This window comes from Pteropus vampyrus, unplaced genomic scaffold, assembly GCF_000151845.1.
Source record: "Pteropus vampyrus isolate Shadow unplaced genomic scaffold, Pvam_2.0 Scaffold104, whole genome shotgun sequence".
In the NCBI taxonomy this organism is placed as follows: Eukaryota; Metazoa; Chordata; class Mammalia; order Chiroptera; family Pteropodidae; genus Pteropus; species Pteropus vampyrus.
Window position 1 is genome coordinate 1,861,164 of NW_011888885.1, and position 22,069 is coordinate 1,883,232.

The 22,069-nt window shown below is 36.7% G+C and overlaps 3 protein-coding genes across 11 annotated transcripts in view; 1 reads left to right on the top strand and 2 right to left on the bottom strand.

The window, feature by feature from the left end:
• Positions 1 to 1,184, bottom strand: part of STXBP4 (syntaxin binding protein 4) — a 237,951-nt gene extending 236,767 nt beyond the window's left edge. For 6 of the 7 annotated variants that reach the window (XR_002781532.1, XM_011365019.2, XM_023533520.1 and 3 more), the window contains exon 1: positions 1,053 to 1,184. The gene's annotated coding sequence lies outside the window, so the exon portion shown is untranslated. The remainder of the gene's footprint in view (positions 1 to 1,052) is intronic. The other variant, XM_011365018.2, reaches the window with a different exon arrangement.
• On the top strand, positions 1,107 to 21,118 carry LOC105295382 (cytochrome c oxidase assembly protein COX11, mitochondrial). 2 transcript variants are annotated; one of them, XM_011365016.2, is made up of 4 exons: positions 1,107 to 1,575; positions 4,585 to 4,740; positions 6,008 to 6,133; positions 20,736 to 21,118. In XM_011365016.2, exons 1-4 carry the CDS (start codon positions 1,213 to 1,215, stop codon positions 20,757 to 20,759), a joined length of 669 nt encoding a protein of 222 aa, XP_011363318.1. In that variant the 5' UTR covers positions 1,107 to 1,212; the 3' UTR covers positions 20,760 to 21,118. The 2 variants fall into 2 exon arrangements, with proteins under 2 accessions (XP_011363318.1, XP_011363317.1); XM_011365015.2 differs by lacking the exon at positions 20,736 to 21,118 and adding an exon at positions 6,501 to 7,864 and having other exon boundaries at positions 1,112 to 1,575.
• TOM1L1 (target of myb1 like 1 membrane trafficking protein) overlaps positions 7,440 to 22,069 on the bottom strand; it is a 51,225-nt gene continuing 36,595 nt past the window's right edge. For both annotated transcript variants that reach the window (XM_011365013.2, XM_023533522.1), the window contains exons 11-16: positions 20,712 to 20,808; positions 15,132 to 15,183; positions 12,465 to 12,570; positions 11,932 to 12,013; positions 8,758 to 8,822; positions 7,440 to 8,200 (exon numbers count right to left, since the gene is read on the bottom strand). In XM_011365013.2, coding sequence (XP_011363315.1) covers positions 8,759 to 8,822; positions 11,932 to 12,013; positions 12,465 to 12,570; positions 15,132 to 15,183; positions 20,712 to 20,808 — 401 coding nt within the window. In that variant the 3' untranslated portion in view covers positions 7,440 to 8,200; position 8,758. The remainder of the gene's footprint in view (positions 8,201 to 8,757; positions 8,823 to 11,931; positions 12,014 to 12,464; positions 12,571 to 15,131; positions 15,184 to 20,711; positions 20,809 to 22,069) is intronic.

A 22,069-nucleotide genomic window follows, 5' to 3' on the forward strand; every position in this document is an offset into this window, starting at 1 on the left:
CAGAAAAAAGTAAACTCTATAACAGAAGCGATCTAGTTTGACTATCTCTATGCTGTAGATCCAGTTGACTGAACAGGGTCTAACCCACAGTGAAGAGTGAAATAAATAAATGTTGAATGACTTAAAATCATTTAATTTCTCAGGCCTTCACTTTCTTCATCCATAAAGTGGGGATAATTTTTTAACTGCTCTGGTCATTAGAAATAAGGCTTAACGTTTACTAATTTTTTACTATGCCTCAGCCACTGTGAAAATCACATTACATGCATATTCTCAATTACTATTACGATTCCTATTTTATGAATAAGGCCATTAAGTTTTAGGTGAAATAAAACTTGACCTCAAAGACACAAGATGAAAGTGAAGACATGGGGTATGACTCCAGACCTGACTAACCTCAGAATCTGAGCTCTTAACCACTACTTTATAGTTCCTAAAAAGATGTTCATTTCCATTACGACAAAATCGGCTATGCTGTCCGTCCCCTTCAGGTCCCAGTTTGTCCTGTAGGACAACTGAAGAAAGTTAATGCCCACCCCACTCCCCGCACCCCACACACGTTTCTTTTCCAAGATGAACATCCCCATTCCCTTTAGACCTTTCTTAAATGATCCTTATATCCTGGACACTCTCCTTTAAACAAACTTCAGTTTGACAATGTCTCTCCCGCTCCACAAGCGGTGATTTTCACTGGGCAAGTAGTTAAGGGGTATCACAGCAGTGGAAGTCGATTCCCAGGGGCTGAGAAACGTACATGTGAGTGAGTGTTCGAGTGGGCTGTGGTTAACACAGGAAAGTTCTTGGGACAGGTGATCCTGAGTACAGGGCAGGAAGTAGCAAGCCAGCATCCCAGGTAAAAAAACCGCGGGACAGCGGCCGCTGGGGGCCGCTAGGTCGAGACAAAGGCCCATGGAGTTTAGGAAGATCAGGAACACAAACCCAAGTGATGATGATGCACACAGAAGAATGTAAAGCGTTTTCCTAAATGTAAGTTAAATAGGTACTTGGAGGGAAGCAAAGTGGAACAGTCAGGAAGCAAAACGCGAACTTACCCGTAACCGGGCAACCCGGCCTCCGTAGCTCCACTACAAAAGCTGCCTCTTGAGGAGCCTGGTAGCCAAGGCAGCGGCTGGCTCAACTTAGTTATCGCGAGACAGAGCAGGCCTCGCGAGATCTGACCTCCGAGACCGGCGTGTGTTCTCTCCCGGCGCTATGACACCGCTGTGGTCTCCTGGATGGAGTCGTGCTGCTTTTTGTGGCTGGCGCTGGAGCCACCCCGGGTCCCCGACCAGTGTTGCGGAGAGGGCAGATCTGTGTTTCAGACCGGGGAGGAGCGGGACAAGAGGTGCTGAGAGGGGGCTGAGGCGGTTCGGGACATGGAGGCGCCCGGGTCTAGCCCGAGACCAGACCGTGCAGCTGCCGCGGCGGCCGAAGAGCACGAACCCTTTCACGCGCGCGCAGGAGGAAGACTGGCGGCGGCGGAACAAGACCGTCCTCACGTACGTGGCCGCGGCCGCCGTGGGCATGCTAGGGGCGTCCTACGCCGCCGTGCCCCTTTATCGGCTCTATTGCCAGGTAGGGGCCGCCTCTGCCTTCTGGGCAGTGTCATGTTGCAGGGGATATCCGAGATTATCTCTGCCAAAGAGGAAACAAGATCAAAAAGGTGACTTATCCAAGGTCACCAATGAAGTTAGTGAAAAAGCTACAAGTAGAACTCAAACCCCATGGCGATTATTCCGACATGGTGATTGTGTTCCGACCACACTACACAGCGAAATTCCTAGGTTTCTGAGCTACACCTCACCAAAGGGGTCTGCAGCCTATTCTCTGGTATCCATCAGTCTAATCAGCCGCACTCTTACTGCTTACACACGTGCCCCGCTTTTAAAATGTAACTTATATTAATTTCTTCCAAGAACCACATACGGTTTATGTGCGAACGTTAACCCTGGAAATAGAAATAAGCTTTTTACTTGTGCTTAAACTGAGAGTAGCTTTTTAACCATATAAAGAGGCATGAATTAGGCCTTTGAGTACGCCACCCCAGTTACTATATAACTGTAATGTGCTCACCCTGGGGTCCCTTTTAGGTCAGACACTGCATATTTCTCAAATTGTGGTCCCCTGGACCAGCAGTATCAACATAACCTGGGAACTTGAGTGCAAATTCTTGGGCCAACTTCAGAGCTACTGAATCAGGAACTCTGGGGGCAGGACCCAGCAATCTATTTTAATAAGCCCACTAGCTGATTTGAATGCAAACTAATGTTTGAGAACCACTGGCAAAGGCAGATTTCACCTATTTCAGGTATACCCACCCTCCTTAGTTCTTTAGTAGTTTGCTGCTTCGGCTGAGCATTACGATCACCAGTGGAGCTTAAACTTGCCAGGGCTCTCCTACGCAGGGATTCTGATTAGGTCTGGGTAGAGGTCAGGAATTTCTGTTTAAAATACATGTCAAGAGAGCTACACATTGGTTTCATCAGTAAATGTTTGAGAGTAGCTCCCAAACTATGTTGTACATGGAAATCGCTTGGTGAGCTATTTAAAATCCTGACATCCAGATCACATCCCTAACCAATTAAATCAGAGTGACTTGGATTGAGAGTGAGTCATTAATTAGCATTTTCAAGATTGCTCAGAATCTTTGTTGCCATCGTTAATGCTTGGTTTACTTCCCCCATATTTAACAGATGAACTTACCATTATTTTTCGATAATGAGTGAAATAGAAGTCAGACGAACTTCAGCCTCATATGGGAAAGTGCAATGGCTTGATTTCTGGAGGAGTGTTGAATGTGAAATTAGTTTTCATCAGATGCTAGCCTCGACCAAGCATTAATCCCCAAACTACCAGTTGGTTAATGAAGCTGAACAGAATCCAAAACAGCAAGCCTAGATCTCCACTGACCATATGTGTGGAGGGGTGGCGATGGTGGATCTTATTCCTTGGGAAATATTTAGCAATGTCTGAAGACATTTTTGGTTATCACAACCTGGGAGGTGAGGCAGGAAGATGCTACTGGTATCTGGTGGTAGAGGCTAGGATACTGATAAAGATCAAATACTGCACAGGACATCTCCCCGCCCCCAACCAAAATTTATCCAACCCAAAATGTCACTAGTGCCAAGGTTGAGAAATCCTGCCCCAAACTGAAGTGAATGACAATATTTTGTGCACACGTGTGCAAGCGCAGGGCATAAAAGTAAAAACTATTGTAATTTGGATCTTAAAGTTGGATGTTAAATACTGACATTTCCAAAAGAGCATCTCTTTCATTTTGGAATCACAGAACTTTAGAGGCAAAAATAAGGTATTGTATAACCACTTAATACAGTGATCTCGAGTATGGAAAGTGTAGTCCAAAGAAAGTAAGATTTAGTTCTTGGAGCTAGTTAGTGGCAGAACTAGACTAGAGCCCAGGACATAGTTTCACTTCAGTGCCCTTTTCTATTCTTGTTTAACTTCTCTAATCATCAGACTTACAGATTTAAAGAATCTATATTCAAAGACTGCTTGTCAGAAAGAATACATTAAGGAATCTTTATTCGAGTAACTCAAATTCTTCAGGAAAAGGAGTTATATCTTAAAATATAAGCATTATAGTCCTCGGGCAGAAGAATATGCTTACCTTTTAAACAAGGATGAGGAAAGGCTTGCCCTCTGATGCATCCTCTAGGATTATAATTTAGTTCAATAATGTATGGCAGTTGAGTGAAGCTAGCTGACTTGTGTAACAAGCAGAAGATAGTAATACTATATTTTGCTGGGAGTCTTTCCCTAGCCTCAAATTTGGTATTTTTTTCCTAGTATAGTAACAGATTAATTATCCGGAGACCAGAATTCTGGCAACTTCAAGCATCAGAAGAATGATGACCCTGGAAGTAAGGATTTTTTTTTTTTTTTAAACATCTCTGATCATAAATGAAATAATGGCAATGAAGATAGGAAAAAAGTGTCATAGATTATTCTGATGTCTTACAATTAGTTGCTTCAGTCGTCAAAGGGATCAGGTTTTCTGATGGATATCTGTAAAAGCCATACTACACCAAAAACTACAGGAAAAAATTACAAAAACATTGACCAACATGGCAAAATACTTATGATGCTTGAGAAAGACCGACTACAGAAGTGAAGCTACAAACTCATCTGTGCTATAAAAGTTCTAATATAGAAAAGGACCAGACAGAAATGTGGAAAATGGAATTATTCAAATAGTTTTACTGAAATGGCAGGGTTGTAGGTAAATTTCATTTATTAATAATAGTAATATGAAATACTAGTAATAAAGGAAAGTACGTTTAATGAAAAGTTAAGCTAAATATCCTGAGCCTTATCATCAGTGGCATCTGCTGTCTTGTAAATGACTCATTGTTGACCGTGCCAGATAACCAAGTGATTACTAAAAAAAATATGACTAACAAATATAGGCCCTTGACACCCCAAAAATGGTCGTGATAGTATATAAACTTGGCTCTTACTGGATTATTAAAGTTAAATTGTCTTTACAATTTTGTTTTTTATCCAATAAATACATCATGAGCATCTAAAAGTAATATTTAATATTATACTTTCTTTTTCTAGACCACTGGCCTCGGAGGATCAGTAGGAGCAGGTCATGCATCAGACCAGATTGAAAACATGGTGCCTGTTAAGGATCGCATCATTAAAGTCACCTTTAATGCAGATGTGCATGCAAGCCTTCAGTGGAACTTTAGACCTCAGCAAACAGAAATATATGTAAGTCATCAAAGCAATTATTAAGATTACTTTTTCAGTGTGAAAATTCCTTTCGTTACTTAAACTGCTTCACAATTTAGGAAACACTTATCTAAATTTAATTTCAAAATATTGACAGACTCCATTACTGTAAAATTTTTATTCCCACAGACTACTTTTTGACAGTGCCCTATGTATAATGTACCAGAATACATGGTACTACAGTCAAAGTCAGTTGGGACAATGGAAAATGTCGTGTTTTTATTAGAATCATATTAAGAGTTCACTCAGTTCTCTGATCTGTACTAATCTTGAGAGTAGGAATAGCTGTCATACTATACAGTTGAGTTTTCCTCAGGTATAGATGATAGGATAGGAAAAATGTCATTGCTTACAATGAAAAGTAGTTTACTAGTTTACATCAAAAGTATCCCTGCCCCTTGAAAAATAAATTAGGACCTTGGAAGTAAGCATACTGGTCATGTTCTACTTCAAAGACTATACCTTAAAGGTTTGCTAAAATCTTACCTGAACTCCTAGGGGATTTAATCGAAATTATCTCATTAATTGAGGAATAACCAGAAAAGCTTAATTGTAACTCTTTTTGGAAAATCCTTATTAGTGCTTCCACAGATTAGTAAACATGACTGAATCTCATATTGAGGTTTTATAGGGTATGATTTTGAATACCCTAATCACATAGCAGTAATAAGGTATCAGTGGTTGAATTGGTATAAGTGACAGGAGTATCCTTTGGCAATTGATTTTTTTTTTAAGCTTGGTGATTTAATCTGTTATTCTCTCAAAACTGTTTAGTGCTTTTTGATTAAATAAAAGATTCTATTCAGTCAGTTTAATTTAATTATATGTTTAATTTACTGTTTCTAAGCTAAATTTACTGTTGGTAACTTTTTAAAAAATCTTTAGTCAATCATATAATGATATTTAGGAATATGTGCTAAGATATTAGGCTTGATCTGTGATAGATTTGGCTTGTTCTTGAACACATGTTAAATAACTTAATTTGCAGATTATTACTTGAAGATTTCAGATATACAAGAAGACAATCCATAACTAAGTATACATAATAGAGTATCAGGTCTTACTGACATATGCAAGTGAAATTTCAAAATCACATGTTCATGGGTAGTATAATTTATTTTACTAACTCTTAACATTAGATTACGTATTGTGGCTGGCCTAATGCAAAGGGAGAATGACTAATTTAGTAGGGAAAGGAGCTGTGTTTGATTTAAAGTATTGATAATGTATATATTTTTTAAAACAGGTGGTGCCAGGAGAAACTGCACTGGCCTTTTACAAAGCTAAGAATCCTACTGACAAACCAGTAATCGGAATTTCTACATACAATGTTGTACCGTTCGAAGCTGGACAGTATTTCAATAAAATACAGGTATAACTAAATGAAAACTTTATAGACTGATAAAAGTACATACAACTGTTAAGTACTAAATTTACTGCATTGTTCTACTAGGAACTGATTTCTGAAAATTCATTTCTTTTAAACTTCAGAACTGTCCTTTTCATTGTTTATAATAGCTGTGCAGAAGTTTAGAACCAAACAGATATCCACTTTTAAAATTAAAGGGATTCTCAATCCTTAAAGCAAAATTCAATCTGAGATGAAAAGATGCTGTTGCCCTATCATAGAACTTAGATTATATTTAATGGTATGCTTATTAAAGCCAATAAATGAACCATTAGTTTCTTTTATAGATAATAGGAATATTAATAAATGAATACTTTTCTATAACTTTTAGTGCTTCTGTTTTGAAGAACAAAGGCTTAATCCACAAGAGGAAGTAGATATGCCAGTGTTTTTCTACATTGATCCTGAATTTGCTGAAGATCCAAGAATGGTGAATGTTGATCTCATCACTCTTTCTTACACTTTTTTTGAAGCAAAGGAGGGGCACAAGTTGCCAATTCCGGGTTATAATTGAAGTCAGCAACTAAGTTCTACTTCATTTGTGATTTTTGAAAAATCATGTATCTTGTCTTCTCAGAAGAGAAATGTTCTACAATATAATCCATTCTATCTTATGCCTTCTATTTTAAATATTATGTAGTGATTTTTTTTCCCCAACCACTTATCCTTCTTAAAAAAGAGCAGGTTCAGCTTTTTATTATAAGGAATCCACATGCCTGCTTAGAATGCATGATGGTTCAAAACCATACTTAGTTTTAGTATTAAAAGAAACTGCTTTGTTTCTTATATATGTAGGCATGGACTTAATGGTTCAGCTTAATTCACTGGTCCCCTTCGAAATTATTAACACTTCGTACTTGTAGCACTGATTTTTTTTTTTTTTTATGCCCATGTGTCTTATATCTTAGGTTCTAGGTCAGAATCCCTTATTATTTCTAAAACAGTTGGTAACCACTTTATTTTATTGTGTACATTCACTTTTAAAAGCTCAAAATGAAAGAGGAATCACTAAGCCCTAATGGTTTGCCAAAAGATTACATTCTGATATCAAATGTGACTCTTTTTCCTTTAAGAGCTAGCACAATTTACATTCAAAGTACTGAATAATGACTTTGAAATTTTGGTATCATGAAATTGAAATAAAATGCATAAGTATCTGCTAGACTTCTAGCATTTCTTGTGATAGTTCCAAGTCCCTGAATGTTAAAACAAATGTAGGATTGTGAAGTTACTGACAACAGAATTTCTTCAGTGAACAAACTGTAAAAAATTGTTTTAATAGTAATTTATTTGCATTGTTTTAATAGTAATTTGTCATTGTAATTTACAACATAAATGAATGTACAGCTTATCCTGAATGTTTTCCAGTATTTATTCCAAATAGAAATATTAAATTGCAGTAAAAAGAGAAAAAGATAACATTTAGTATTATTAAGAATCGTATTTAAAGGCAACTCAATGTAGAGTCCAGTGATCTTTTTAGGGTGCCTGAAATATAAACTGTAGCATCAAGGCTTTTACAGTTCATAATTCTAAATAAGAATATTATTTATAAAGAAGTGCAAATTGATTTTTAAGTTTTATTTTAGTTAAATGAAGGCACTCAGTATTCTTCCTGAATAATTAGTTTCTCACATTTCATGTTTACATCTATTCAGAATTATTTTATACTAAAATAATCTTCATCTACTGTTATCACGGCTGTGTGATGATTTATACATGTAGGAAAGCCTGTGAAGTAGGATCTTCCAATTAACCTGGCTGGCCTCAGTACAATGAATTTTTCTTTTGCTGAAATTTTAAGTGAATATATGTTAAAACCAAGTTCTTTCGAGATAAAGCTTGAGTTGCTATTAGGAACCATAAACGTTACTCTTCTGTTTAAACTTCATTATTGCAGAGGACAAATGTTCCACTGTGGTTTTTACGTAGTGGTAGGTCTTATCTTCTAGGCCTTGAAGCTGGACAGGGTCTACCTTTCAGAGAGTTGGTACCCTTTATACAGCTCATGAGCTGATCACTCATTTTCACCTAGAATAAACAAAAAATAGTCAATCATCCCATCCTTTCCTTCTCTTTCCCCATTCCTGAAACTAGAGAGCCACATACTAGTAGAGGAAAGGTAGAAATGTACTATTTCCATGGGGTAGGGGGAGTGTTAGGGGAATAAATAAGGTTAATAGGTTACTGGTGGCCATGCATTCATTAATCAATAAATGGAATAACCAGTACAGCAAATAGAATCCAGACCTACCCGGGCTAACAATGAATGGGTTCTACCAGTCCCAGTTAACAGATTAACTGTACATAAAAGATTCCAGTGCTAAAAAGTTTTTGTTAGCAGTAATATTTCTATTCTACATTCCCAAGATTTATTATTTTTAGCTAACAAGGTCAAAGAATGATTTCATTAATGAACAAATAGTTCATTAGAATTTGAGTGATTCAGAGAAACCTGCATTACATTTTGTCCACCAAAGTGTCAGAGGCTCAGATGGCCCTTACAAAAAGTAATATTAGAAAAAGTGATAATAATTACAATGAAATCATGAATGTAGAATGTAAGTTGTGTAAGTTGAAGTCTTTACCTCAGCAGTCACTCTGACTTTGAGCTCCTTTGTGGTGATGAGCATCAATTTCTTCATAAATAGCTCTGAAACAAACAAGACATCATGGCAAAAGGGTTATATATCAGTTTTAAAGATCTACATTGGCTTTTAACCTTACCTAAAAAATGGCGCCCTTAGCTATTCAAGCTATGTCAATGAATAAAAAAAACTCTGCCCTTAATCTTGTTACAGCTTTCTTAGATCCTAATGTTGCAATTCTCCTGCATCTTAAAAATATGTATCTTACAGAGTCAATTCATTTTACTTGTGATTTAATGAAAAATGTGGCTCAAATTGGATAGTTTGCTTTCTGCTTTAAAAAAAAAGGCAGAAATTGTTCGGCTTTTCCTGGTTTCGAAACACTTAAAAAATATTACAGTTTATTTAATCTATGTTATTATAGTCCAAACTCCTGATCCACCCTTAGCTTCTGTCACCTTTGTTCTTTATATATAATTTTTCTTTATTCAATTCTTTATATAGTTTATATTTCTGTGGCTAGAAAATATATTTATAAACATGACATTCATATACGCAATATAGCAAAACATGGCTGAAGAAAAATGCATAAAAAGCAGAACTATGAAGATCATTAACTTCATGAGGCCCCAGCATGGTCCAGAAATTTTAGTATGTTTTTCTAGTAAGTATGTCTCATTTTCCACAAAACTATTTCAGCCTTCTTCACTCTCCTCAAATCTCTGATCCCCCTTTTCTCACTCTCAGTCAGAAACCTCACTTCTTAATAAATGCCTTGTTATGGAAACTTCCTCACTTCCCATTCCTGAATCTTCAAATCTGTTTTCATTTGCACCATCATCTACTTCTGTGATCCTATCTACCCCTGGATTCTCAAACACTTTACTCATTTAGTATCCTCTTTCCTGAACTGAACCTTTAACTTCTCCCTCTCTAATTAGATCCTACCCCTCAGCATTCATAGATGTTCCAGCACTTTATAAAACAGTATAGTCTTTAATCCCACATGTCTACTTAATCACCTCAGTAATCCTCAAGCTGCCAAACCACTTTGCAGCATCCCTTATTTAAGTTTCTAGTGTCATCTGTACTTCTTGTCTCTGTCTCTTACTTTTTAATGCACTGGAATTTGGCTTCTGTCCCCATCAGTCTACCAAAATGGCTTTTATTAAAATCACCAATGATTTCCTGTTACTTAATCATGAGCTAGTTTTCAGTCCTCATCTTACTTCTCTCTGTGATGTTCATCACAGTTGTGTGCTGCTTTCTTTTTATTTCCCAAATTGCAATTTCCACAATGGGTTCCCTGTTGCTCTCTTTGCTCTTAGCTTTGGCTTGTCCATTTCCTTGAACTTGCCAAAATTCTCATCAGGGTCTTTGTACAAGTTGTTTCCTGGGCCTACAACAACATTGTGACTTAACAATTGCAGATCTCAACTTTAATGTCACTTCCTCAAGCTTCCTTTTACGCTCACTTAAATGAGTTCTTCCTGGTATACACTGTGTAAAGTCACCATATTCTTTCATGTTTGCCTGCTGATTTAATTTCTGCCTCCAAACTAGATTTAACCTCCATGAAGACAGAGCATGTCTCTTCTTCAACATGATAAATTATGCCCCAGTCACTGTCCCTGGCACTTTGTCAGTATTCATTGCATTTTTCAAATGAATGAGTCATGTGAATATGTATATATCTTCATAAATATTGTAGTCTATGTCCTGCTAGAGCAGAAATTCCTAAACCTGGGGTGCATGGACAACCAGTGATGTGAAAATCCCAGAACTTTTCTGCAAGATTTCGTGATTGTCCTTAGAAGTTCCTTGGATTTTATGTAACTTTCAAAAGAACTGAAAAACACTTCCCAGAATGTAAGAAACAGTGGTAGAGAATTTCAAAGCTTCACCTCTCCAGCTTTTTACTATCTAAACTTTAATTAATCTGTTGCACTGCCATATCTACTCACAAAAATCTCCTAATTAACTGGAATATAATAAACTTTTTTGCTTCCTATGTGGATACAGAAACTGATAAAAAGCATATCTATACAGCATACCTAGTTTAACCAATTTCTAATTCTTTAAACCACTAATACATTCAGTGATATTTTATCAAGCAGAATGACCTAGGAAAATTTCAAGTCCTGTTAGGAAAAAAATATTTAATGAACACCTAAGCCTATTAAGATTTACTCATTAATTATTACAAAATGGATTGCTACATTGAGGGCTTAAACTAGGAGTCAGAACCTCAAATGCCCACACATGCCAGGCAGATCAAATGAATGGACACAAAGGGCCAGCTGGGCCCACTGGACTGCATAGCCTGCTCTGTCCTAAGGAGGCAGTCACTACTCAGCCCCAGCTATGGTTAACATGTAAAAATGCAGGCCTTGGCATCAGAAAGAATCCAGAGGTCCCGATATTTTTTGAAATAGCCTGGTTTTTAACTTAGCAATTAATATTTAAATACATATTATAAATTCTGCACAGGTCAAACAAAACAGCTATAGGCAAGTTATATATCCTGCAGGCTGTCAGTTTCTGAACAATGATTTCCATAAACTTGCTTTAATCATTTTTAACAATTTTGGGGGTAACTTTCAGTCAATCAAAGTATATTAAAGCTCTAATAAGCCTACCATCCTGGAAATATCTATATACACTTGACCAATACGAAATCATAAAATAATGGTGCTTAAAGCAAGTAATTTTTACACTAATGCTTTATTAATCCATTTTAAGCACAATGTTATATGTAGTGAAGACTAAAAGCAAGTTCTTACATAAGTTTTTTTATGGATCAGTAGTCAACAGCTAAAATATCTCATCAATATGGTGTTACTTATGTCATTAATTAGTGAATAGTGCTCTTCTCACGCGGTAGAGAACCTGACTTTCTGCCAAGATATCTACGAGGAATCCATTAATGCACATAATAGTTCCAGTTATTTCTTTATGTGCAACCCCAGCATTTTTATTTTTCAGTCACAAGGCCAAGAACGGTAAGACCATTAAAAGCAACAGCTTACATAAAACCTCATAAGTCATTTTTAATAAGGTCATCAATTTCTGCCAAGATCTAAACTAAGTTAAATGTATAAACAAGCCCCATTAGCTCTGCTGCCGAAGGGAACCAAGACAAAAAATAAATTAATCATTTTGTAAATGACTTACTCTGTAGTGACAGCAGGAGCTAAGGGATCAAACTCCATTACCTCATAGTAATTGGGTGGCTGGAGATCATTCTTTGTCATTGCTTCAGGCAAAAAAAAAAAAAAAAAAAGTAAATACATATAACATATTGTGCTTTTCAAGAAATATGTACAATTAGTATTCTCTTTATGACTTAGACTTCAAACATAAGATCCTAACAAACACTGACAACCAGAAACAAATACACTGATGTTCCAATGCTGCTCCCAAGTGCAACAAATCTCTATGTAACAAAAAGATTTCAAACTTCAACTAAAGGTTCATTTACTCTCAGTGTTGAAAATATGATATTCAGCACAACACAAGCATTTTTAGTCTCCTAATATCAGGTATAATGGTATTTGCCCTGAATTTACTTCATGGAGCTTAAAAATGCAAATGAACTGCTCTCATTTTTCCTCTATATATCTATTTACAATTACTATAAATCTCTGGCAGACTCCTATATTCTCACAATTTTTCCTGTTTGATGCAAATAATAAGGTCTTAAGTACCTGGATGATTGTTGGGCAAGGATGGTGGTCTCGGGTTTGGTGGTGTAGCTGCAATGGTCTGTAGACTGACTGGCTGTAGTAACACTGAATTTGAATTTTCTGGAAACTGAAGAAAGCATGGCACATATTTGAGTAAACATTCTACAGTAAGTTTTTTTTTTTTTTTTTTTTTAGATTCTTGGGCTTCCAAGTGGCACTATTCCAAGAACCATATACTCTCAACTGAACAAGAATTAGTTTTATGAACTATTACTTTAGTTTTTCAAGTAATAACCACTTATAAAATTTACTGCTTTTCTGTCTTGTCTGGCTTCATGCCCATTGCACCTCATTTCCCATATAAAAATGTAAACTCTAAAAAATCTTAAAAAAAAGAAAAAAACAGGAATGTATGGCTCAGTCCAGATTCTGCTATTTCACACTGAATATAGAATCTCAATTTCAAACAGGAAAAAGAAATCTTGACCCTATAGAAAGGCATAAGGTGATGACATCAAAACAGGAATAAGATAAAAGATTTAAGTCATAATTAGAAATATCTCTTGTAATTTTCCTCATTCATTGCATAAATATTTCTTTGGCACCTACTAAATGTCACTAAAAACAGCAATAAAAAGGCCAAATCCCTGCCCTCATGGAACAGAAAATCAACAAATGTAGAGAGATATCAATCAGATGGCAACTCTAAGAAAAAACGGGTAACGGGTAGAAGAGATGCTGGGGTAGGAGGGGTAGGGATATTGCTGTGATCGTAGTGGTCAAGGAATGCCTCACCACAGGAGACAATGAGCAAAGCCCTGGCTCTGAAGTGGGCCCTGTGATTATCTGAGCAGACACAACATCTTATGCTCTGAAGCGCAAAAGTCCTAATGAGGGCTATAATCAATATGGTGGTTGCCAGATGGGAGGGGGATGAGGAATGGGTGAAAAGGAGACAGGATTAAGAAGTACAAAATGCCACTAAAGTGAGCCACTTTACTCCAAAATGGTTGGAGTAAAGTGAGCCAGAGGAGACAGGTGAGAGGTGATGCTGGAGAGGTAATGGGAGGGGTCAGATCAGCATTTCAGGCTTTTACTGAGTAACATGGATTGTGGAAAATCATGGGTGGGTTTACGGTAGATAAGTAACATACTTCACTTTTTAAAAAAGATTGCTCTGGTTTCTGTTTTGAGAATAGATTGTGTGGTGGGGGTGGGAGTATAGAGGGAGGTGAAGACTGAAGCCGGACAACCATTAGGAAACCTCTGCAATATCCATCCGATGGCGTGGACTGGGATGTAGGAGCAGAGTTGGTGAGAATGGCTGGATAATGGATATATTTTGAAAGTAAAAAGGTAGAAAATCAAGCACTATTTTCTGAGGTTTTTGACTTGAGCAACTGAGATAGTGGTCATTTACTAATGTGAAAAACACTACAGGAAAGGCAGATCTAAGAAGAAAACGAGATCTTAAGAGGAAGGAGGATGTATGAGTTGAGTTTAGGGGAAGGGAATGAGATGGAGATAACAATTGTAAGTTGTCAGAATTTGGTATTTCAAGATATGAGACTAAAAGGCCATAAAGGATGAATATAGAGAAGTCTGAAGCCTGAGTTCTGGGGTCTTCAACATTGAAAGGCCAGTAGAGGAGGAGGGGCCAGCAAAGGATCTTGATAAGAAGTGGAAGTGAAACAAGAGAAGAGCCAAAAATGAGTGGTGTCTGAAAGCAATATGTGCAAAAAGGAGGAAGTGACTGTCACTTCCTGCTGATAAATCAGGTAAGAGGACTGAAAATTGCAGTACAGATTTGGTAATATGGAGGTCACTGCTGATCTTGACAAAAGCTATGCCAGTGGAGTGTTACGGGTGAGAGCCTGTCTGAAGTATGTCAAAAAGAATGGTAGGAAAGGAATGGAGAGAGCTAATACAAATGACACTAAAGGAATTTTGGTCCTTAATCATCTTTCTAACAGAAGGAAGACTCAACTCAGTCTAAAGAGGTTAAAAAGACTTCGTCTGTCTGTCTTATTTCACTTGGCATAATACACTCTAGGTCCATCTGTGTTGTAGCAAATGGCAAGATTTCATTCTTTTTTTGTGGCTGAGTAATATTCCTTTGTATATAAATATCACATCTTCTTTATCCATTTATCTATAAATAAGTCAGAGAAAGACAAACACCATATAATTTCACTTATATGTGAAATCTAAAAAAACAAAACAGAAGCTCATAGATACAGAGAACATTTTGGTGGTTGCCAGATGGGAGGGGGATGAGGAATGGGTGAAAAGGAGACAGGATTAAGAAGTACAAAATGCCAGTTATAAAAACAGTCATGGTGATAATGTAAAGTACAGCATAGGGAATATAGTCAATAATATTGTAACTATATATGGTTTCATATGGGTACTAGACTTATCGGGGTGATCACTTTGTAAGCTATATAAATAATCACTGTGTTGTATACATGAAACTAATATAATACTGTATGTCGACAACTGAAAAAATTTTTAAAATTTTTAAATAATAAAATTAAAAAGGTGATAAGAAAAAGTCCTAATGAGGGCTATAATCAATACATTATAAAGAAACATTGAGCAGAACATGAGAATTAACGACCAGGAGTTCCTTTTTGGCCATGATAGTCTGATTATGTGCACTGCCAGGGAAAGGTTTCATTTACTTACATTTGCATACGTATGACCTGAGGTGAGGTTTTGGCCAGTCCTTTGGGCAAACCTAGGATGGTATGATAAGAGCATAATTACCCTACAGTGAGAACGCAAATGCAAAAAGTAAGATGACTTTCCTGGTCTAAAATCAAAACGTAAAATGTACCTTCAGACTATACAAAAGTAGGAATTTTACATAACAATTACCATATGGTTTCAGTGCCCACCAGTTCATGATGCCCAAATACCGAAGAGAGTAAAGATAAAGAAAGCACTGTCCCTTGACAGTGGTAGCCCTGAGACTATCTGGGGATGTGCATAGTACTAGTAGAAACAGAGACTTCAGTCTTTCCATCAGAGTAGCTACCACTCCATTACTCCCTGAAGAATGAGCAGTAATGCAGAATAGAGGTTAGGAAGGAAATAGGGAAGATTCTAGTTCTGGGTAAGATGGAATAAACACACTTCACCCTGTCTCTCCCACTAAATGCAACTAGAAAATCTGGATAGAATGCATGAGGGAATTATGTGAGAGCCGAAAAGTAAATATTTACAGGTTGACTGGGAAAGAAGACCAGAATTTGGGTATCATTGAACCACTAGTGAACTTACCATTTCTTCTCCTCTGCTATTCTCTATCCTGAATGCAATGCAATCTAAAACCCAAACACTGAACAGCGAGGTCAAAGCTCCAGGAGAAGCCCTCTCATTCTCACTCAAGGAGCAGTGTGTTCAGAGCAGTGTGGAAATCTCTCACCTCTTGACTCCCCTCTTCTGTTCTCTCACACCCCAAACCCTAGGCAGTCTCATGGTGGCTGCAGTGACAGCAGGGGTAACAGGGACAAGTAGGGGTTTAAAACTCTGAGTGAAGGGAACCTCTCCAACAAGCAGAATTGTAATCCCAAAAGGATGGAGCAAACCTCTCTTGTTTCTTTTTTCGTTTTTGTCTTGCCTTCTGGTCCCAGACACCAGCAGTCAAGGAAATGTATGGCACAATAACTTCTAGCTTTCTCACAAGAGAACTAAAAGGGGGCATCCCAAGAAGGCAGAGTACCAGAGAAACCACAAACGGAAGAATTTGAGAAAACAAACTCATGAAGTAGTTCATGAAATACTGGCCTCATCCTCTTCTCTGTGCATCCCATTCAGGATGCCTAAGACAGAACTCAACACACAGCCTACCATCCAGACCTTAGACTGGCCACTGAGTGATGCACATGTAAGACAGATCTGAATAGCACTGCAAAGGCTTTGAAAACTTAGCTGTACTGGAACCACAGCATCCAGAAGGCAGGCTAAAACTGCAGCATGACACTAACAAGGTTCTTTGCCTACTAATATCATAATATCAACATTCTCAACAGGATTTAAATAAGAGCAAATGTCTCATAACATTAAAAATGTCAAACATACAATCCAAAATTACTAGACACATGAAGAACTGGGAACATTTCAAATTGCAAGAGAAAAGACAAATCAACAGATGTTAATATCATGAGGACATAGTTGCTGAAAATTATCTGAGGTTTTAAAGCAGCTCTTACACAAATGTTTCAACAAACAACTGCAAACATACTTGGGGAAAAAAATGGAAAAAGAGAAGTCTCAGCAAAGAAACACAAGATATGAGGAAGAGTCAAATGGTAATTTTAGAATTGAAAAATAACAATTTTTTTATTACAGAATGAACTCGGTAGCAAAATAGGGATGACAGAGGAAATAGCGAATTTGAACATAGCTCAATAGAAATTACCTAATGTAAAAAACAGGGTGAGAAAAGTAATGAACAGAACCCTAGAGATTTATGAGACAATGACAACAGATCTAACAGTTGTGTTAGCAAGAGTCTCAGAAGGATAACAGAAAGTGTGTAGTGCTGAAAACATATTTGAAGAAATAAAGGCTGAAAACTTCATAAATTTGGCCAAAGACATAAAACCACAGATTCAAGAAGTTCAGTGGAGTAGGTTGAATTATAGGTCCCAAAAACATGTTTTGTCCTAATTCCTGGAACCTGTGAATGTGACCTTACTTGGAAAAAGGGTCTTTGCAGATGTGATTAAGTTATGGATCTTGCAACGATGACATCTTCCTATATTATTTGAATGGGCCCTAAATCCAATGACAAGTGAGCTAAAACAAGAAAAGCAGTGGAAATTTAAACAGAGGAGAAGTCAATATGAAGGTAGAGGCAGAAAGTGGAGTGATGTACCAACAAGCCAGCAAATGCAGACAGTCACCAGAATCTGGAAGGGGCAAAGAATGGCTTCTCCCCTAAAATCCCTGAAGGGAGAAAACTTCAGACTTTCAGCCTCCAGAACTATGAGAAAATAAGTTCCTGTGGTCTTAAACAATCCATTTTTTGGTAATTTTTTTTTTTTTTTTTTATGTTAGCCACAGGAAACTAAGATATTCAACAAACCCACAATGGAATAAATGAGAAGAAATCCATGCCCAGACATATGATAATCAAACTGTTTAAAATTTAAAAAATATATATTCCTGAAAGCACAGCCAGAGAAAACAACACAGGATCTATAGGGATCAAAAATTTGAATCAATGTAGATTTCTCACTAGAAACCATTTAGGCGAGAAGAGAGTAGAGCAATGCTGAAGAACTGCTGAAAGAAAAGAATTGTCAACCCAGAATTCTATATCCAGTGAAATTATTCTTTAGGAACAAACATGAAGCAAAGATATACTCACATGAAGTAAAACTGAGAGATTTTCATTGCCGACAGACCTACTCTACAAGAATGGCTAGAGGAAATTCTTCAAAGAGAAGGGACATCGTACCGGAAGAAAATAAGAGCAACAGAAATGACAAATATTGGGTAAACAGACTTTCTTTTTCCTTCCTGAGTCTTTTAAAATATATTTGTGGGTTATAAGCAAAAATTATAACATTGTTCAGTGGCGGATTTATTTTCAATGTATATAGATGTAATAGAATATAAAGGGGAATCTGTATGATGATGAGGTTTCAACATCTTACTTGAAGTGGTAAAATACTGGTTCTAACTAGACTTAAAAACTATGTATATTTCAATCCCTAGTGCAAGCAGTCCCCATCTTTGTGTAAACTATACAAAACTACAGTCTAAATCATAATAGATAAAATGGAATACTGAAAGCATTCAAATAAAAGTATGCAGAATAGAGGAAATGGGAAAAAAGGGGAACAAATAGAAAACAAATTACATAATTATAAACCTAAATCCAAACACATAATTACACTAAATAGAAATGGTCTAATCAAAACAATCAATTAAAGACAGAAGTTATGAATACATAAAAATGCATAATGTAACTATATACTATCTATAAGAAACTTCAATTATTTTGATACAGTTAACAGTGAAAAGATAAAAAAAGACATGCTGCAAATGCTAATCAAAAGAAAGCTAGAGTGGCCATCTATCAGAGTAGACACAGGGCAAAGAAAATTACAAGGGACGAAGAGGGACATAACATAATGATAAAAGGGTCAATTCACTAAGAAGGTATAACAATCCTGAATGCATATGCACTTAATAACAGAGCTTCAAAATACATGGTGCAAACACCAATTTTATACAACCTTTTCCAGAACTACTATATACTGTGTGATTTTATTTAGAGGCCATTCTCAAAAACACAAACTATAGTGATAGAGAACAGACTGATTGTTGCTGGGGGTTGGGAGTGAGAGGGTATGACTATGAAGTAATAGCACAGGGAGTTGAGGGTGATATAACTATATTCTGTATCCTGACTGTGATGGTACTTACATGAATCTGTCTATCTATGTTAAAATTCATAGAACTGTACACCCAAAAAAAAAAAAAAAAAAGGAGTGGGGGGAGTGTCAATTTTACCTTAAGGAAATTTTTAAAATAAAATTAAGTGCAAAAAGAAAAGAGCAGGTACTGAAATCAGACCCACTTGAATCTGAATCCTGTCTATGTACTAGTTGGGTAACCACTGACAAATTAATATTCCTCAGCCTTGGTTTCTACACTTGTAAAAGTAGAGTGATAGGGTACCCTCCTTGGGCCTATTGGGAGCAACAGCAAGTAAACAGTAAGCATTTTTTATTTTCCTTAACCTGTTGCCTTATATAACCTATGACTTCATTCCAGTGGTCCCCAACCTGCTCCAACAAGACTCTAATAATGCCTGATGATCTGAGGTGGAGCTGAGGCGATGATGCTAGTGCTGGGGAGCGGCTGCAAACACAAAGGAATCTTTGCTCACTGCCCACTGCTCACCTCCTGCTGTGCAGCCTGCTTAACAAGCTGTTCGGGGGTTGGGGACCCCTGCTTTATCCCATCATCACTGTTATCCAAGGAAAATTTGTTATCAATAATTCCATCACTCATTTGAACAAATTAAACTCCTAACAGAGGTGTCAGAAAATCTCAAGACAGTAAAACATTTTGATGGCTTATTTTGCCCCTACTACTGAATCAGAATTGGGGAGTGTCAGCAATTTTTACTTTTCAATAGCCACCTAAGTGATTTTATGTACACTAAAGTGTGAGATCCATAAAATTACAGGTTAAAATAAGCAGCTGTTAGCTAGAATTTGATCTTTTTATGAGTTTTATAGAGACGTTTTTTGTAATGGGATCTCATCAATATAATCATTCTTTCTCATACTACCCAGCAAGATTTGCAGGATATAGGAAAACAATCAGCTACTTCAGACCACATTGTATATAGATGTTTATTTAACCAGTCTCCAACTGATGGGTACTTGAGTTGTTTGCAATTATTAGCTACTGCCCAAATGTTGTAAATATTTGCATAAGTGAATATAAATTCCTAGAAATGAGATTGCAGGTTCAATGGTAAATGCATTTATAAGTTTAATAGGTATTGCCACTTCCTCCTGACTGTATAATTTTGTGATAATATCGTCTTTCCACAGCCAACAATGCATTTAGACTTTTGCCAATCTGAGGTTAAAAAAAAAAGCCTTACTAGAGTTTATATTTCTGTAGCTATAAGTAAAGTTGAGCATCATTGCATATGTTTATAGGTCATTTGTACCAGTTTATCAGAGATGCTACTTAATAGCTATATGAACTTGGGGCAAGTTCTATTCTCAAAGTCTCAGCCCTTCCTCCTATAAAAAAGGAATAATGGTAACAGCACTGACATAAGAATTTTTGCAAAGATTAAATGAAATAAACAAAAACAGCTTAGCAAAGCGCCTGGCATGAAGCAAGTACATAATTGGCATAGCCATTACTTTTAACAATTTTGAATCTCATTTCTCTTCCCCTTCCTTTGTCATTTTATTTCTTCTACTTCCTGTTACCACTCTAAAAATAACAGAAACAGATTATTTATTGAAGGCTTATTATCTACCAAGTGCATATTAGGAGATACATACAGCATTCCACTGAATCTCTGCAAAAACCCTAGGAAGTATCCTCGAAGAAAAATGAAGGCTCACACTAGGTATTTTACCCAAGATCACACAGCAAAGAAGAAGCAGTGTTTAGATTCTAACTTAGATCTGTGTGATTCCTTTTTGTCATGCTTTTTGAAGTATGAGGAATCAGAATGAGATTGTATTAGTTACAGACTATTACTGACATACTTACAGTGGTGTTTCTGTATTTTCCAAGGCTAGCAAATCCAGCCGTGAGTGAAGACTGGGATGCAAGTTGTTTGTTACAACAGGACTTGAAGAGCTGAAATCTAGAATATAAAATGGACTTGTTTGGCTTTAAAACATTTTGTAAGTTGTTCTTTTGGATTTTCCACAGTAAAAACAAACAAACAAACAAACAAACAGATTAAGGTATTTCTGTCATATAAAATCATAGAATTTCTTCAAACAGATATTAAAAAGCATCTATGTTAATCAGAAAGAGAAAAATTCCTTGCCACAGAGGTTGCAAATGTTATTGTACTAAGTATTCTAAAATCCCCAGCTGATCTACAATAATAGGGATTTTATGTGTCCTTTACCACAAAAGTAAAAATTTATTGTATATACAGAGCTCTACCCTCACCTCTCCAAACTCTTAATTTCCCATCGTAAGTGAGACACCCCAAAGAGAATAATTATTGCACCCTCTGAAAACACCTGACAAAAACTCAAGAAAACTCTTCAGTGTAATGAACAGACCCCACACATCTCACTGGTCCACATAAGCAAGCAAGCCAACACTTTAGAAATGAAGGAAGTTAAAAGAAAACCACAAATTCCGTGATACTGCATATTTTGACTCTGGAAAAACAAATTGATTTTAAGAACAAAACGAACTGACTTTAGTTTGGAAAACTTCTGGATTACAGCATTTTTCATCATCCTTATTTTGTAATTTACCAAAATGTTATGGTAATAAGGATAGAAGGAGATAACATATAAGAAGATAGGTAACCCTAAGCCTACCATGCATTTTATAAACATTACTCATTTACCTTCACAGAAACCCATTAAAGTAACCATTGTTCTCACTTTAAAAATTAGAAAAATCTCAAAGGTTAGGTGGCTAAAAGGTGGCAGAACTGTGGTTCCATCTTGGACTTCTCAAAAGCCTGTGTTCTCTCCTCTATATTTCATCACCATGTGGATCAGGCCTCATAATGCCTCAATTTCTCTTTCTACATCCAATATTCCTTTAACTGATGCTGTAGTATGGCAGAAAAATGCAAAGATAATAATAGTGTGTGGGTTCAGAGTAGATTTGATCGTGGAGTTGAACAACCTCTCTAAAGGTTTTTCCAAGAGATCCTAAGCCAGTGGGATGAGTTTCAAGGACCTCTTTTCCCAGACACACCCCATTCCTGTGCTGTGTGTGATCCAACTACTTGCCAAGAAGTAATTACATCTCCTGATATAGTTCTCTGATATTCCAACTGACTTCCGTCCTTCTCAGGTTGCATTTAGTCATGAAACCAAGGAGAACTGTTTCACATGAAGCTCTTTTGCTAATCTTAAAGCCCACCGTGC

Bases quoted from the DNA above. Each gene is read 5' to 3' on its own strand.
- LOC105295382 (XM_011365015.2), top strand. From the start codon at position 1,213: ATGACACCGCTGTGGTCTCCTGGATGGAGTCGTGCTGCTTTTTGTGGC. The intron at 1,576-4,584 runs GTAGGGGCCGCC...TTCTTTTTCTAG, and splicing joins TTTATCGGCTCTATTGCCAG to ACCACTGGCCTCGGAGGATC. The intron at 6,134-6,500 runs GTATAACTAAAT...TATAACTTTTAG, and splicing joins AGTATTTCAATAAAATACAG to TGCTTCTGTTTTGAAGAACA.